Here is an 11,772-nt window from a genome sequence, read left to right as displayed (position 1 = left end):
ATAAAGCTGCTGGATTCTTTTTGTCAGTCTTTCTGCATGGCAGCTCATATGTTGTGTCAGACGATGCAATCTGTAGTACCTTTTGCAGCCCCTTATCTTCTACCACTCCAAGTTGTCTACAGTCGAGTGCAATCCAGTGAGCTGGTTATTTTTTCAGACGTGGACTTAGTTATCCTGGCTCTGAAACCAGTCATCTGGTTGAGTGTGGGTTGGGTGTGTGTGTCTTGCCAACCCTCCCGATTTTCGCGAGAGACTCCCGATTTCATTGCCCTCTCCCGGTTTCCTCCCGGGGTCATATGTCTCCCGCATTTCTCCCGATTTCTGACAAAATCCGATTTACTCACGTCTGTTTCCACTCAGACTTTAATACAGCTACACCATTGTTTGGTTTCCATGGTAGCGTGTCTCTTTAGCAGCGCGTGCAGCTCAAAGTCTGAGAGGGTGAGCAAGATGAAAACTGAACAAGAATCGACAACTCGAACCTCTGCTCACTCCTTTCGAGTAAAATACAGGTCCAGCCCACACATATGCTCCATGGTGCCACAGGCATTGCCCTTACAACTACAATAAGCATGTAAATGTTAATCTACAGCCGGCCCATTTTTAGTTCGCTCATAACATCCGATACACGTGTTGTAATTTGGATTAAGAGGAAAAAACCTAAATTATATTTTCTTGTACCTTCTCCTGAGTTTCTGCACTTCTCTCTCCTCCTCCTCCTTCAGTTTAGTGATGAAACTCTGCAGGACTGGCATTTCAAATTTGATATACTGCGCCACCTGGTGGATGGGAGCAGAAAGATAATGACTAAGCACAAAAACAGGAAGACTAATGTGAGGTAACAGGAACACAGAGGAAAGGAGGAAGACATGTTCATATCTCTGTTACAATGAATGCTGGGATTTACATCATATGTGACTTCTTCTCCGAGGTCCGCCTCCATGAGGAACACCTTGCAGACCTGTTCACAGGGACCCTGCATCACTCTGAGCACCAGAGGGTGGTCCGTGCGCTTCAGCTTCGCACGCTCTGAAACACCAACACACAGAGAAATCAGTCAACAGAACAACAACAACAACAACAACTACTCATAATAAATACCATTGAAGTATTTTCCTCATTAACAATTCTTTCCCTTGACAAACAAGAAATAAACAGAATGATGGACACTCACCTCCACTTGTATGGACCAGGTAGAGCGCAAAATCATCGGGGCTGTTTTCAATTTTGAACTTGTTGAGGAGCACTCGCAGCACCTGAGGCGTCCTCATGCAGCTGTTGATCCGGACATTAGTCACTGAGCCGAAAGAAGGAGTGAACACCGATGTCTGCAAAGAAAACAACACATGTTGAGCTTTCTTTATTACTTCATGTGTGTATATTTGTGAACAGATTCTGCCAAACCCAGCCTCAGCTTAAACTCCCTGAAACATCTGTCCAGTGTTTACGACATGTCCCAGACTCTATAGAGATCCGCTCGATCACCTTATGGTTGTAGAAGTGTCCGTTGATGGAGAAGCGATGGCGTCTGATCTTCCTCTGGTCGCTGGGCGAGCGCCGCTGCCCCCTTCTCAAGACGCCGGCGTCGCTCTTCGTCCTGAGGAGCTGAGCCGAGCTCTCACTGTCCTCTGACCAATCAACAGTCAGTATTACAGTCAATCAGTGTTAATTCATGGGAAATGGACTGTATTTATATAGCACTTATAGATTTTCATTGTCCTTTCTACACTGTAACTTATGAGCATATGACATTAAAACCTTTGAATCACTTTATCCAGTCTTTACGACCCCTCAAAGCGCTTTACTTACTCAATTCATCATTCACCCTTTCACACAGAGCAACGGGCTACTTCGGGAGCAACTGAGGGTTAAGTGCCCAAGGATACATCGACATGTTGACCACATGGCTAGGAACGAATCCACAACCTCCCGATTGAAAGGTGACCACACTCCCTCGCAGTTCAATTACAGTTAGATTAAGCAGTGGTGGGCAAAGTACTTATGTATTTCACATAAGTACAAGTAAACATACTGTTATAAATAAATAAATAAAAAAGTCTTCATTGAAATATTTGCTTAAAGGAACTAAAGTATGGACATCAGAATTTACTTAAATTACTCATTCAACTTAATTCATTCTGCTTGTATTTGAATTTATGTTAGCATTAATAATCTAAATCTGCACAGAGACTAGTTACTAATAATGTGCATGAAATGTATAACATTTAAAAGTACAATATTCAATTTAGAAATAAACTAGCATAAAATTGAAAAACTAAAGGAAAGTACCTCACTATTGCACTTAGGTAAAGTACTTGAGTAAATGTACTTAGTTACTGTCCATCACTGAAATAAGGAAATTATTACACTGACTTTTCCTGTTTGGAAGACACTTGTTCTTGCTATCTTTTAAAAATATGTATGATAATGGACAATCCCTTCACTGGAGGGAAATGTAACATTTTGTATTACCATTGTCTTACGCAAACCTTGTACTCACATGAAATGATACAGTATACCCCTTTAAGTGGTGAGAACCTCTGATCCAACTAGACCGACTGAAAATAGGCTTTAATTCCTTCCACATGCAAAGAAGCCATTTTAGATGCAAGCGGTTTCCACCCCACAGCAACGTTTAAATAAAGCAGCTGAGGGTTAATCAGAGATTTGTTCCAGTGTCTTTGTTAAGATTAAGTTAATTTATTCTGATGGCGTAATGCAGTCTTTTTTTGTCATGACTTTCAAGCCGAATAAAACAAATGAAAATGATTTATTAATACAGTTTGCCTGGGATTCATTTTGTTCACGGTATCCCATAGTCATGAGATTGATATACCATATGTTTACATATTTATAATGTTATATAAATAGAAATTATATAAAATGAAGCCCCTCACCTTCTGCCTCCTCTTCCTCCATCTCCCCGCCATTCTCTGGTTGGCTGTCGGGGGCTGTCACCTCCACTGTGGGGGGGCTCTGCTGCGTCGTCTCTTGACCGTCAGTGCCATTGGGGGAACTTCAACATGGAGAAGGGAGAGACAATAACGTCAACACCAATTCCACAGTCTTTCACAAACACACACACCACCTAAAACACACTTAAGGTACATTCCTGTCGTTTAGTTTCATCTTGTGACAGCTGTTTCTCTTTGTTGATACAGTATTTTGTGATGGTATTTCCTTAGATATTAAAAGTAATATTTATTTATTTTTGAATTTATGTTCAAGCATATTAAGTATGGGTTTGTTGGCCTCTATGAAACGTTTTGTTTAAGCGGTTGTATGCATGTTTCTTCTTGAACCTGATAGTGGGACCTTTTAGTTGCCAGTAATCAATGCACCTAATAAACAGCAACTTAACAGCTTTGATTTAACTGTGATTTAGTTACTTTAAGGTTAACGTCCCTTCACATGAAGGGTTGATGTTATTTTAAATGTCAGCTGCATGCCCGTGAGCTCAACAAGACTAGCTTCTTCAGATGAATGGGATTTCAGAGCAGTAATGGGGCTTGAAGTCTAATGACAAAACTTCATCTGTGGAAGCTCAGGGTACAATCCAAAACCGAGCCAGAGACGTGGGTTAAAAGGTTCACCTTTGTCTCTGTAGCATTGCTAAGAGGATTTAGCAAACTGAGGAAATCAGTACATCGTATTGAACCTTATTTTCCATCAGACAAACCAGATAGATAATCTATATCTGCCGCCCCGCTGACCCCCTGTGTATCACCATTTCCGGTCAGAGACGTGTAACGGGATCCGTCTGGACCTCTTACCCCTGACTGTCCAGGTTGCAACCCGAGTGCCAGGACGTGGAGGAGGGGGGGGGCCGGATCCGCTCGTGGTCATCCTGCATCTGAAGCCTGATTGGTCGCCGCAGGCCCCAGAAGATATTCAGCAAGCCCTCGACGATCAGCTCCCCCTCTTCCTGCTCAAGAGAGAGGAGCCGTGGTCAATGAAAACACATAAATAAACACACACAATGGACGTTTATTACCCCTTTGGGACGCAGCCTATAATGGGTAGGGTATATTAAATTGCACTGAATGAGAGAGAGCAAGTAAAAAGGGAGACAGGAAGGAGGTAGACAGACGGTGAGGAGAGCCTCTGTTGAAAAGGCAGATGATGAAACCTTCAAATAAGAATGAATGCACACACACACACACACACACACACACACACACACACACACACACACACACACACACACACACACACACACACACACACACACACACACACACACACACACACACACACCTCTCTGTGTCTGAGCTGTAGATTTTGGCCTTCATAGTAGAGGTTGTACGTCTTCAGATGTGAGAGGACGGTTGCCCTGGAGACAGAGATGTTGAATCACTGAGGAGGAAATACTGTTTAAAGGAGCATGCTGCGTCTTTTAAGCAAACTTACTCGAACTGACAAGTCAAGCATATTTTAATTAAAATGTCAAGCAAACTGTAAATATATAAGTGCTTCACAAAAACAGACATAGATTTACATGCGCATAGACGTTTTTTATTTTTTGATCTTCTTGAAAATATGATATTTGTTGGTGTCTCGTAAGTCTAAAGTATATGGGCTGGTACTTACTGGTCGAATACTTATTTACTGCATCCTTAAATCAACCAATAAATGTATGCATGTTCGGGTAGTTGTCAGAAGTGTAAAGTAAAGTATGCACAAGTTAGCTTTAACATGAAATTATTAACAGGCTGTAAAACCATCCTTATTTCACACAATGTGATTCAACACCATACATTGGATGTTTTAACATAGGTTTACAATGGGGAAAATAAACTGTTATAAGCAGGCGTTTGTATACAAGGGTCAGAAACAACAAGGTATTTAATCCTTACTTCCTGATGAACTTGTTCTCTCCGATCTGAACCCCATACTCTGTATCATCCATCGTCAGTCAGCATGAGAGGAGCTGAGGGAGAAAGAAGCAACACAGACGAGTTCAAACTTTTTCATCCGTCTGATACAGTCTCATGACTCCTCATGACCAGCAGCCAGCAACAGACACAGAGGCAAGAAGCCTAACCCAGAGGAGGAGGAAGAGGAGGAGGTGAAGCTCCTTACATTAACAATGACAGCAGATCATATCTAGTTTCCCCTCAACGTATTTCCTTCAGGAGCCAGATCAACTCATAGTTAACAGCAAGCAATCCAAACACTTGGTGTGTGATGGAGGGAGACAGCTGCTCTCTTCCCCCTCTTTCCTACAATATATATTCTCTTTCCTTTCAGCCCTTTAATTCTCTCCTCGTGCACACTTGCAGCTGTTTTAAATGGCACTCAGCCATCGCCCTGTAGAGTTTCCCTTCCCTCTCTGCTTGGTGTTTGTGTGTTTCCGTCTTTGAGGAGGCAGGACAGGAAGGAGAGGAACAGGTGGAGGACACATGTGCCACTGTGCCGCCAAATCCTTTCAGCTGCTTTAACGTTTATCCCAGAGCAAACCATCATATGCCTTTATCGATCACATGTGTTTCCATGCACACAGTATGTGCAGTATATCTGTGACATAAAGTCATGGAGGAATGAAAAAGCTGTTTCATGACTCATCCAAGAGGAGTCATCTCCAACTCCCAAAAAAATGAGTCTTTTTTTTTTCCTGGAACGAATATTGTTTCCTCTCTGTCTTTGAAAGCACTTCAAGCACTCACAATGTACCTAAAGCAACATTTGACTCACTCCCAAAGCCTTTATCATCACATCTAATGTTAAGATATTTTATAAAGTGGCTTTACATGAGTGCTTATGTAGATAAAACACTAAATGTGTTGAAAGTATTAATAACATTGAGTGAGTTTATTCAAATTCAAGATATTCCTAGATAAGGAAATATGAGAGAGAGAATGTGTTGGCAAACAATTGACTAAAAGATGTTGTTTAGACTCACTGAGTAATGAAATGCTTCACATCTGCTTTGTAGCGTCCATGTTGTTTCCACATCACCATGACCTGATTCAGCATTATTCGTGTTCTTTTTGTACAAAGGTACCAATGGTTTCCATTTATGCTGGTATAGGATTCAAATAAATGAGGGGTCTTGAGACATTTGTGTATGCTTTGTAATCCATTGCAGTGAACATCAAGTTCTCATTGATTTTAATATTATCGTTGTTACAGTTAAAGTGCAGAACACAGTGAGTGCCTCTATAACATATCAAATATCCAGACATGCTGCCAAATAAACGTGGTGTAAATATCAGTAACATGACTACAGTGATCTTACCGTAGTGAAGACGGTGTGATGTTGTTGATTCACCAGAGAGAGGGAGCTGGAGAGAGGGAGAAATGTTTAGGCAGGTGGTCTCTTTACGTATCCTCAGGTATTAGCAGATTAGTGTTGTCTTCAAACTTCTTTTCTTGTGACAGCGATCAGACGAGTAAGAAGTGGGGGCGTTTGAAGGAAGTGCTCCCCTTCCGTTAAATCGCTTCCTCCTTTGCTCAGTCAGTCACACAGGAAACTGACACTTGCCCTGACATGGCCCAACACTTCCTCAATTTAAGCAGCTGAGCTCGGATGATTTATCATGCACAGCCAAACAAATAGTTATCACACACAGGAGTACAGGTAGAAAAATGTATAATACACACACAAGCATTTGTATGCTCTTATCAAGCTCCACTTTTGTGGAATCAGCTTCTTGTTTGTGTTCGGGCGGCGGACACCCTATCCGTTTTTAAGAGTGCACTTAAGACCTTCCTTTTTGATAAAGCTTATAGTTAGGGCTGATTAGATTCAGCCCCTAGTTTTGCTGCTATAGGCTTAGACTGTCGGGGGACATCTTACTTCTTCCCTTTCTCTGTCTGTACCTGTGTACTCTCATGTTCCGAATAACCCAGCTTCCCCCAAATTTATTTTTGGTGTCTATATACGCCGGGATCCTGAGTCGTGGCTGATCCTGTTGCTGTGGTCCTGAGTCCTGGATCCTGCATCCTGAGTCCTGGATCCTGAGTCCTGAGTTCTGGATTTGAGTCCTGGACTTCGAGTCGTGGCTGAACCTATCACTGTGGTCCTGCCTGACTCTCATCATACTACTTCCCTGAAGGCTCCCACAGGATTGTTGACACCCTCGTGGATTCATCTTCTTATTATAGACACATGCATTTCCAAACATTTGGACTACCTATGCTGTAAAATGTATTATCTTTTCAATTTACACACGGCATCTATTGCACGTCTGTCCGTCCTGGGAGAGGGATCCCTCCTCTGTTGCTCTCCCCGAGGTTTCTCTCATTTTCCCCTTTAAACTATGGGTTTTTCTCCGGAAGTTTTTCCTTGTAGGATGTGAGGGTCTAAGGACAGAGGGTGTCGTATTGTCATACTGATATTCTGTACAAACTGTGAAGTCCACTGAGACAAATGTAACATTCGTGATATTGGGCTATATAAATAAACATTGATTAATTGATCGATTGACATAACTGCCAATATCCTCATCTAGGTCACACACATGCCTAAACATTGTAAACAAAGATATTTAAAACCTGACATGTGGAGTAATGTAGCAGCTTTCAACACACAGTGCTGATATCAAGAGCCTGTCAATTTCTGAAATAAATGTGTTCAGTTATTGTGGATTAATTAATTATTAAACATCAATCAGCCCAGCCCCCTGCCAAGGCCTATCAATATTTCAGCACCTATATTAGCCCTGTCAAGAGCTCTGAAGCTCCGCCGTTCAGCGACACAAAGGAATTATTAGTCTTTAATACTGCCGCCGTGGTCAAGGGCGCTGTGCTCGTAGCGTCTGAACCAGCGGTCAGACAGCGGCTGGCTGTCAAACCAACACAATGTTTTAATTGTGTCACAAGACCAACGTGAACTCAGAGTCAACTGTCTGACATCTGATAGCAGCGATCCCTCTCTGATGTTACCTCAGGATATAAAGATCAAATCAGACATTTAACCTTTCAAGCTGATGAGTATCATTCCCTGTCGTAAATAATGTTAAGTATCTGCTGTTGGTGTTAGGATGCAGAATAAAAGTCATATCATCTATGGCAGACATGTATACCATGTATTCCCTTGAATAGAGAAAAACATTTTAAAATGCATGCAGCTTTCATAAAGCAACAGCAAAAGCAAGTTCTCCCTTGATATTTTTACTTCAAGTTTAGAGTCTTCTGAAGATGTAGTTGTTTAAAATACTTGTATGGTTACCTAGATGCATAACAAAAAACAGTTTCAGACCAGTAATAGCTGTTCTCAAGTTATAACCAGAGGACCTGGTCTCTGTGGAGATGATCTGTGTGACATTTAATGGCTGCAGAAAGCCACCGCTATCTCTGCCTTTCGATAGAAACCAACAGCAGCTAAATAAATGCAGCCAGACGCAGACAGCTGACCCAGTCCTGTTTCTTCTCCAAATGTGGATCTCATTGACTTCCTGAATCCCCCTGTGCCTCATTAAAACATCAGCCAATCCTCAGCCTCCATCTCCTCCTCTCTCCGTATCTTTACGTCTCTTTGTTGCCTTCATCTGTTCAGTTGTTCCTTACCTCACTCACTTGATTTATCCATTTTTTTCAGATTTGTGAAATATGTCCTCTCCCGTCGTCTGGACTGTTTTTCCCATTCAGTTCTCTGCTCCGTGTCCTTTGTGATTTCCTTGTGAAAGACTAGAAGCCATCCACCATGCTATTAAAACTCATGACCACAACTTCCTGACTTCCCCCCCTCCACTCTCTCCCTCTCTCTTTCATTGACACACATGCAGGCTTGTTTTCTGCCCTCTTGCCCTGTTGCCTCTGAACCTCCTCTGTCAAAGTCTCTGGCTGAAATGCACAATGAATGGCTCTAAACCTCCTCCTGTCCGCTTTCAAACCCACCACCTCCCCTGCCTCCAGCCTCCGCATTACTATTGCTCTGCCTCACTATTGTCAGCATTGTCATAGCAACACGAAAAACATCTGAGCTCCAGAAACTAGTCCACAGCATCGAGCCAAAAATAGTGTGTGTGTGTGTGTCTCCTGCTCCTCGTTAGGAATACTGAGGTTGTCACAAAGCGCTGCAAGAATCTAAATATGGCTTCCAGATTTTCTCGATAAAGCAGAAAGTATTCCTGCCCCCTTGCTGACTGTAGAGCTGCAACGATTTGGAAGAAGATGTGTTTCTGCAGCTGTTTCAGTGATTGATCAATCATTATTACAGTGTTTTTCAAAGCCATAAATGGCTAACTATTCACTTGTTCTAGATTTCTAACACTCAGTCTTTAATTATCTGCAACGAGGGGTCTCTTGATCAAACAATACAGAAAGACAGTTTTGGGGAATTCTGAAGAAGCATGGGATCATGGGAGTTTGCAACTGCATTCAGCTTGTCCTGGTTAGGTAAAGTATACAAAGGGTAAAAGTCGACATTACAGGCAATTACAGATGAAATGCTACGTTATTTTGCTTAAAATGAGATATTTGTTGGAAACATTTGGGATATTGGACATTACGGTTGGTAAATACGCAACTTAACAGTATATATTTACCATAGGTTTACTCGTTTTTAGACATTTTAATGAGGAATAGTTCAAACTTTTAGTGAAAATGTAATAGTGTTGTATTCTTATATGATGCTAAATCAAATATCTTCAGGTTTTGGACTGTTTGGTCGGACAAAAAAGACACTGTAAGATGTCACCATGGACTCTTTTTGCTATCCATTGCAGTCGTTGTTGACTGGATACTTCATTAAAGATTAAGAGAACACTCAGTTACTACCTTATCAAACACCTACCTAAAACTAATGCAGTCTAGTATCACACTGCTTCAAAGAATCCTAATTATAGTCTTAGGGTTGTTAATTCAACTGAACAGTCATTCTGGAGCTTGTGGTGCTGTATGATTGAATGCAGACCTCTCTGAAACAGTCTGAACAAACACTGAGCCTTACAAGCTTCATGGGGTTTTGTTTATGGAAAGGCTGTTATAGTTTCACAAGCTGTACAAAGCCAGAACATTATTCACTTTCTGTCTATCCAGCCTTATGTGTGCTGAGAGGAGTCTTATTGCTTGTTATGTAACCTGTTTTTACTAACACACAGCTGTATGCACACTCCCTGCTAGAAACCAAATGTAACTACAACCGAGTTTTTTCGTCATTTTATGCCCTAATTTTAGACATCAGTGCTACCGAGCATGCCTTTCATCACTGCATGTGATTTAAATTCACCACACAGCTCATACTAAAGATTGTTTACTCCATACATTTATCGAGTGTGCTTTTATACAATAAATATATTTATCTAATTTTCATTGAATGTCGTGAACACATTTTCAAGTCTTCTTCTTGTAAAAACACACCAACGCAGAGACAGCATCACGCTACAACGAGGCTCTAGCGTGATTCCTGCCGACTTTAAGAGCTCATATCTCGGCTTACCTAACTCCGTAAACGCAGGTTCTCCGGTTCTCCTCCTCGGTACGGCTGGCCTGTCTTTTAACGGTGAAATCCTCGGTTAACTCGTTCGCTTTTCCTGTCGTCGGAAACAATCACAGGGGCGCGTGGATCCAGGAGGAGAGCGCGAGAGGTCCATCTGCTGTGGCGGAGCTCGCGCACAGCAGCTTCGGGGGGCCCGGCCACGACCCAATCAGATTGCGACCCTGACGCCCCTTTGTTCGCGCAGCGTGCGGAGATCAATGAACATGAAAACAATGGCAGAACCGAGCATGTGTGGAGACATTTACATTTGATCTTAAATGTCCCGTGATAAACTCAAGCGATCTATTCAAAAATAATAAACAAATGTTCAGTATCGAGGTAAGTCAACATTTTAAATTTGATTGTCATCATTTTTGCTTGAGTTTTTTAAACATCTGACGATATTTTGGTGATTGCTAACATTCCATAAATGTTTTCTACAATAATGACAAACATTTTGATAAAATAAAAATATAATTTGATCTTGGACCATAAGCAATGATGGTGATGGTTAAAAAAACATGTTATCCTCAATTTGCTTCTGGGGAATTGTGATGGGTGATTTTCACAGCTTCATGTTTCATAGACTTTAGTCATCAATAAATAAATAATCTTTAGTTGCAGCCTAAGGACTAGTTTTAACACCCCGTTAACAAGAGAGAAGCTCAAGATTTGTTAAAGAACAATTCACTTTAAAGGTGAGTTTCAGAAACCGGCTCGAGATACACTTTTTGTTATATTCCATGGAATGCTATCCCGATAGCAATGAATGCTTTGACAAAAAAATCTATTAAAAAAACGTCACCTGTGGAAGCCGTAGTAGTGTAAAAAGCACGACCAATCATTTTAGCCGGCCCGACTAAAATAACTGGATGGCCTACCCTGCTTGCCAGCCTTTCATCTGTGCACAAACTTATCTCGTGCCCTCATTGGTCCTGTGCGCGTTCGTGTGTGTTGGAGGAGGGGCTCTGTAAGGAAGTGGCAGATTTTTTCCGGTTGTGTATTTTCATATTCTAGCGCACACGAGCTGGTTTCTCCAAAATGACCTACCCCACCTTTAATGTACATAATTATTAGTGTATATTCCCAAACAAAAATCACAATAAATTACCACACCAATTGCAATTATTTTTTATCTCCAACTGTACAATATTACTTGTATTATTTAAGGGTACATTGTTCTATATTTGTATCTAAATAAAAAAAGGCTTTGCCACTTGAATCATGTCCTTTAACAGGGTTACACTGTATTCTATAGAAATGCTGTATTGGTAGTTAAAATGCATTTCTAAAAGTCACAGAACTGGCTAAATATTTGAGTTTAATTGCAAAAAAGACAAAAGACTGCA

The 11,772-nt window shown here is 41.3% G+C and overlaps 1 protein-coding gene across 3 annotated transcripts in view; it reads right to left on the bottom strand.

The window, feature by feature from the left end:
- Positions 1-10,576, bottom strand: part of rassf2a (Ras association domain family member 2a) — an 18,672-nt gene extending 8,096 nt beyond the window's left edge. Inside the window, exons 1-10 of one of the 3 annotated variants that reach the window (XM_010778579.1) lie at positions 10,385-10,576; positions 6,239-6,284; positions 4,857-4,930; positions 4,258-4,333; positions 3,774-3,925; positions 2,898-3,016; positions 1,486-1,628; positions 1,175-1,328; positions 908-1,029; positions 682-779 (exon numbers count right to left, since the gene is read on the bottom strand). In XM_010778579.1, coding sequence (XP_010776881.1) covers positions 682-779; positions 908-1,029; positions 1,175-1,328; positions 1,486-1,628; positions 2,898-3,016; positions 3,774-3,925; positions 4,258-4,333; positions 4,857-4,909 — 917 coding nt within the window. In that variant the 5' untranslated portion in view covers positions 4,910-4,930; positions 6,239-6,284; positions 10,385-10,576. Of the gene's footprint in view, positions 1-681; positions 780-907; positions 1,030-1,174; positions 1,329-1,485; positions 1,629-2,897; positions 3,017-3,773; positions 3,926-4,257; positions 4,334-4,856; positions 4,931-6,238; positions 6,285-8,511; positions 8,806-10,384 lie in introns of those variants that run through there. The other 2 variants (XM_010778580.1, XM_010778581.1) reach the window with 2 other exon arrangements.
- Positions 10,577-11,772: the final 1,196 nt, after the last annotated feature.

The sequence above is a fragment of the Notothenia coriiceps genome, unplaced genomic scaffold (genome assembly GCF_000735185.1).
Source record: "Notothenia coriiceps isolate Sejong01 unplaced genomic scaffold, NC01 NC01_scaffold00019298, whole genome shotgun sequence".
Lineage (NCBI taxonomy): Eukaryota > Metazoa > Chordata > Actinopteri > Perciformes > Nototheniidae > Notothenia > Notothenia coriiceps.
Note: the sequence above shows the minus strand (reverse complement) of the source record. Positions and strands in the feature narration are given on the sequence as shown.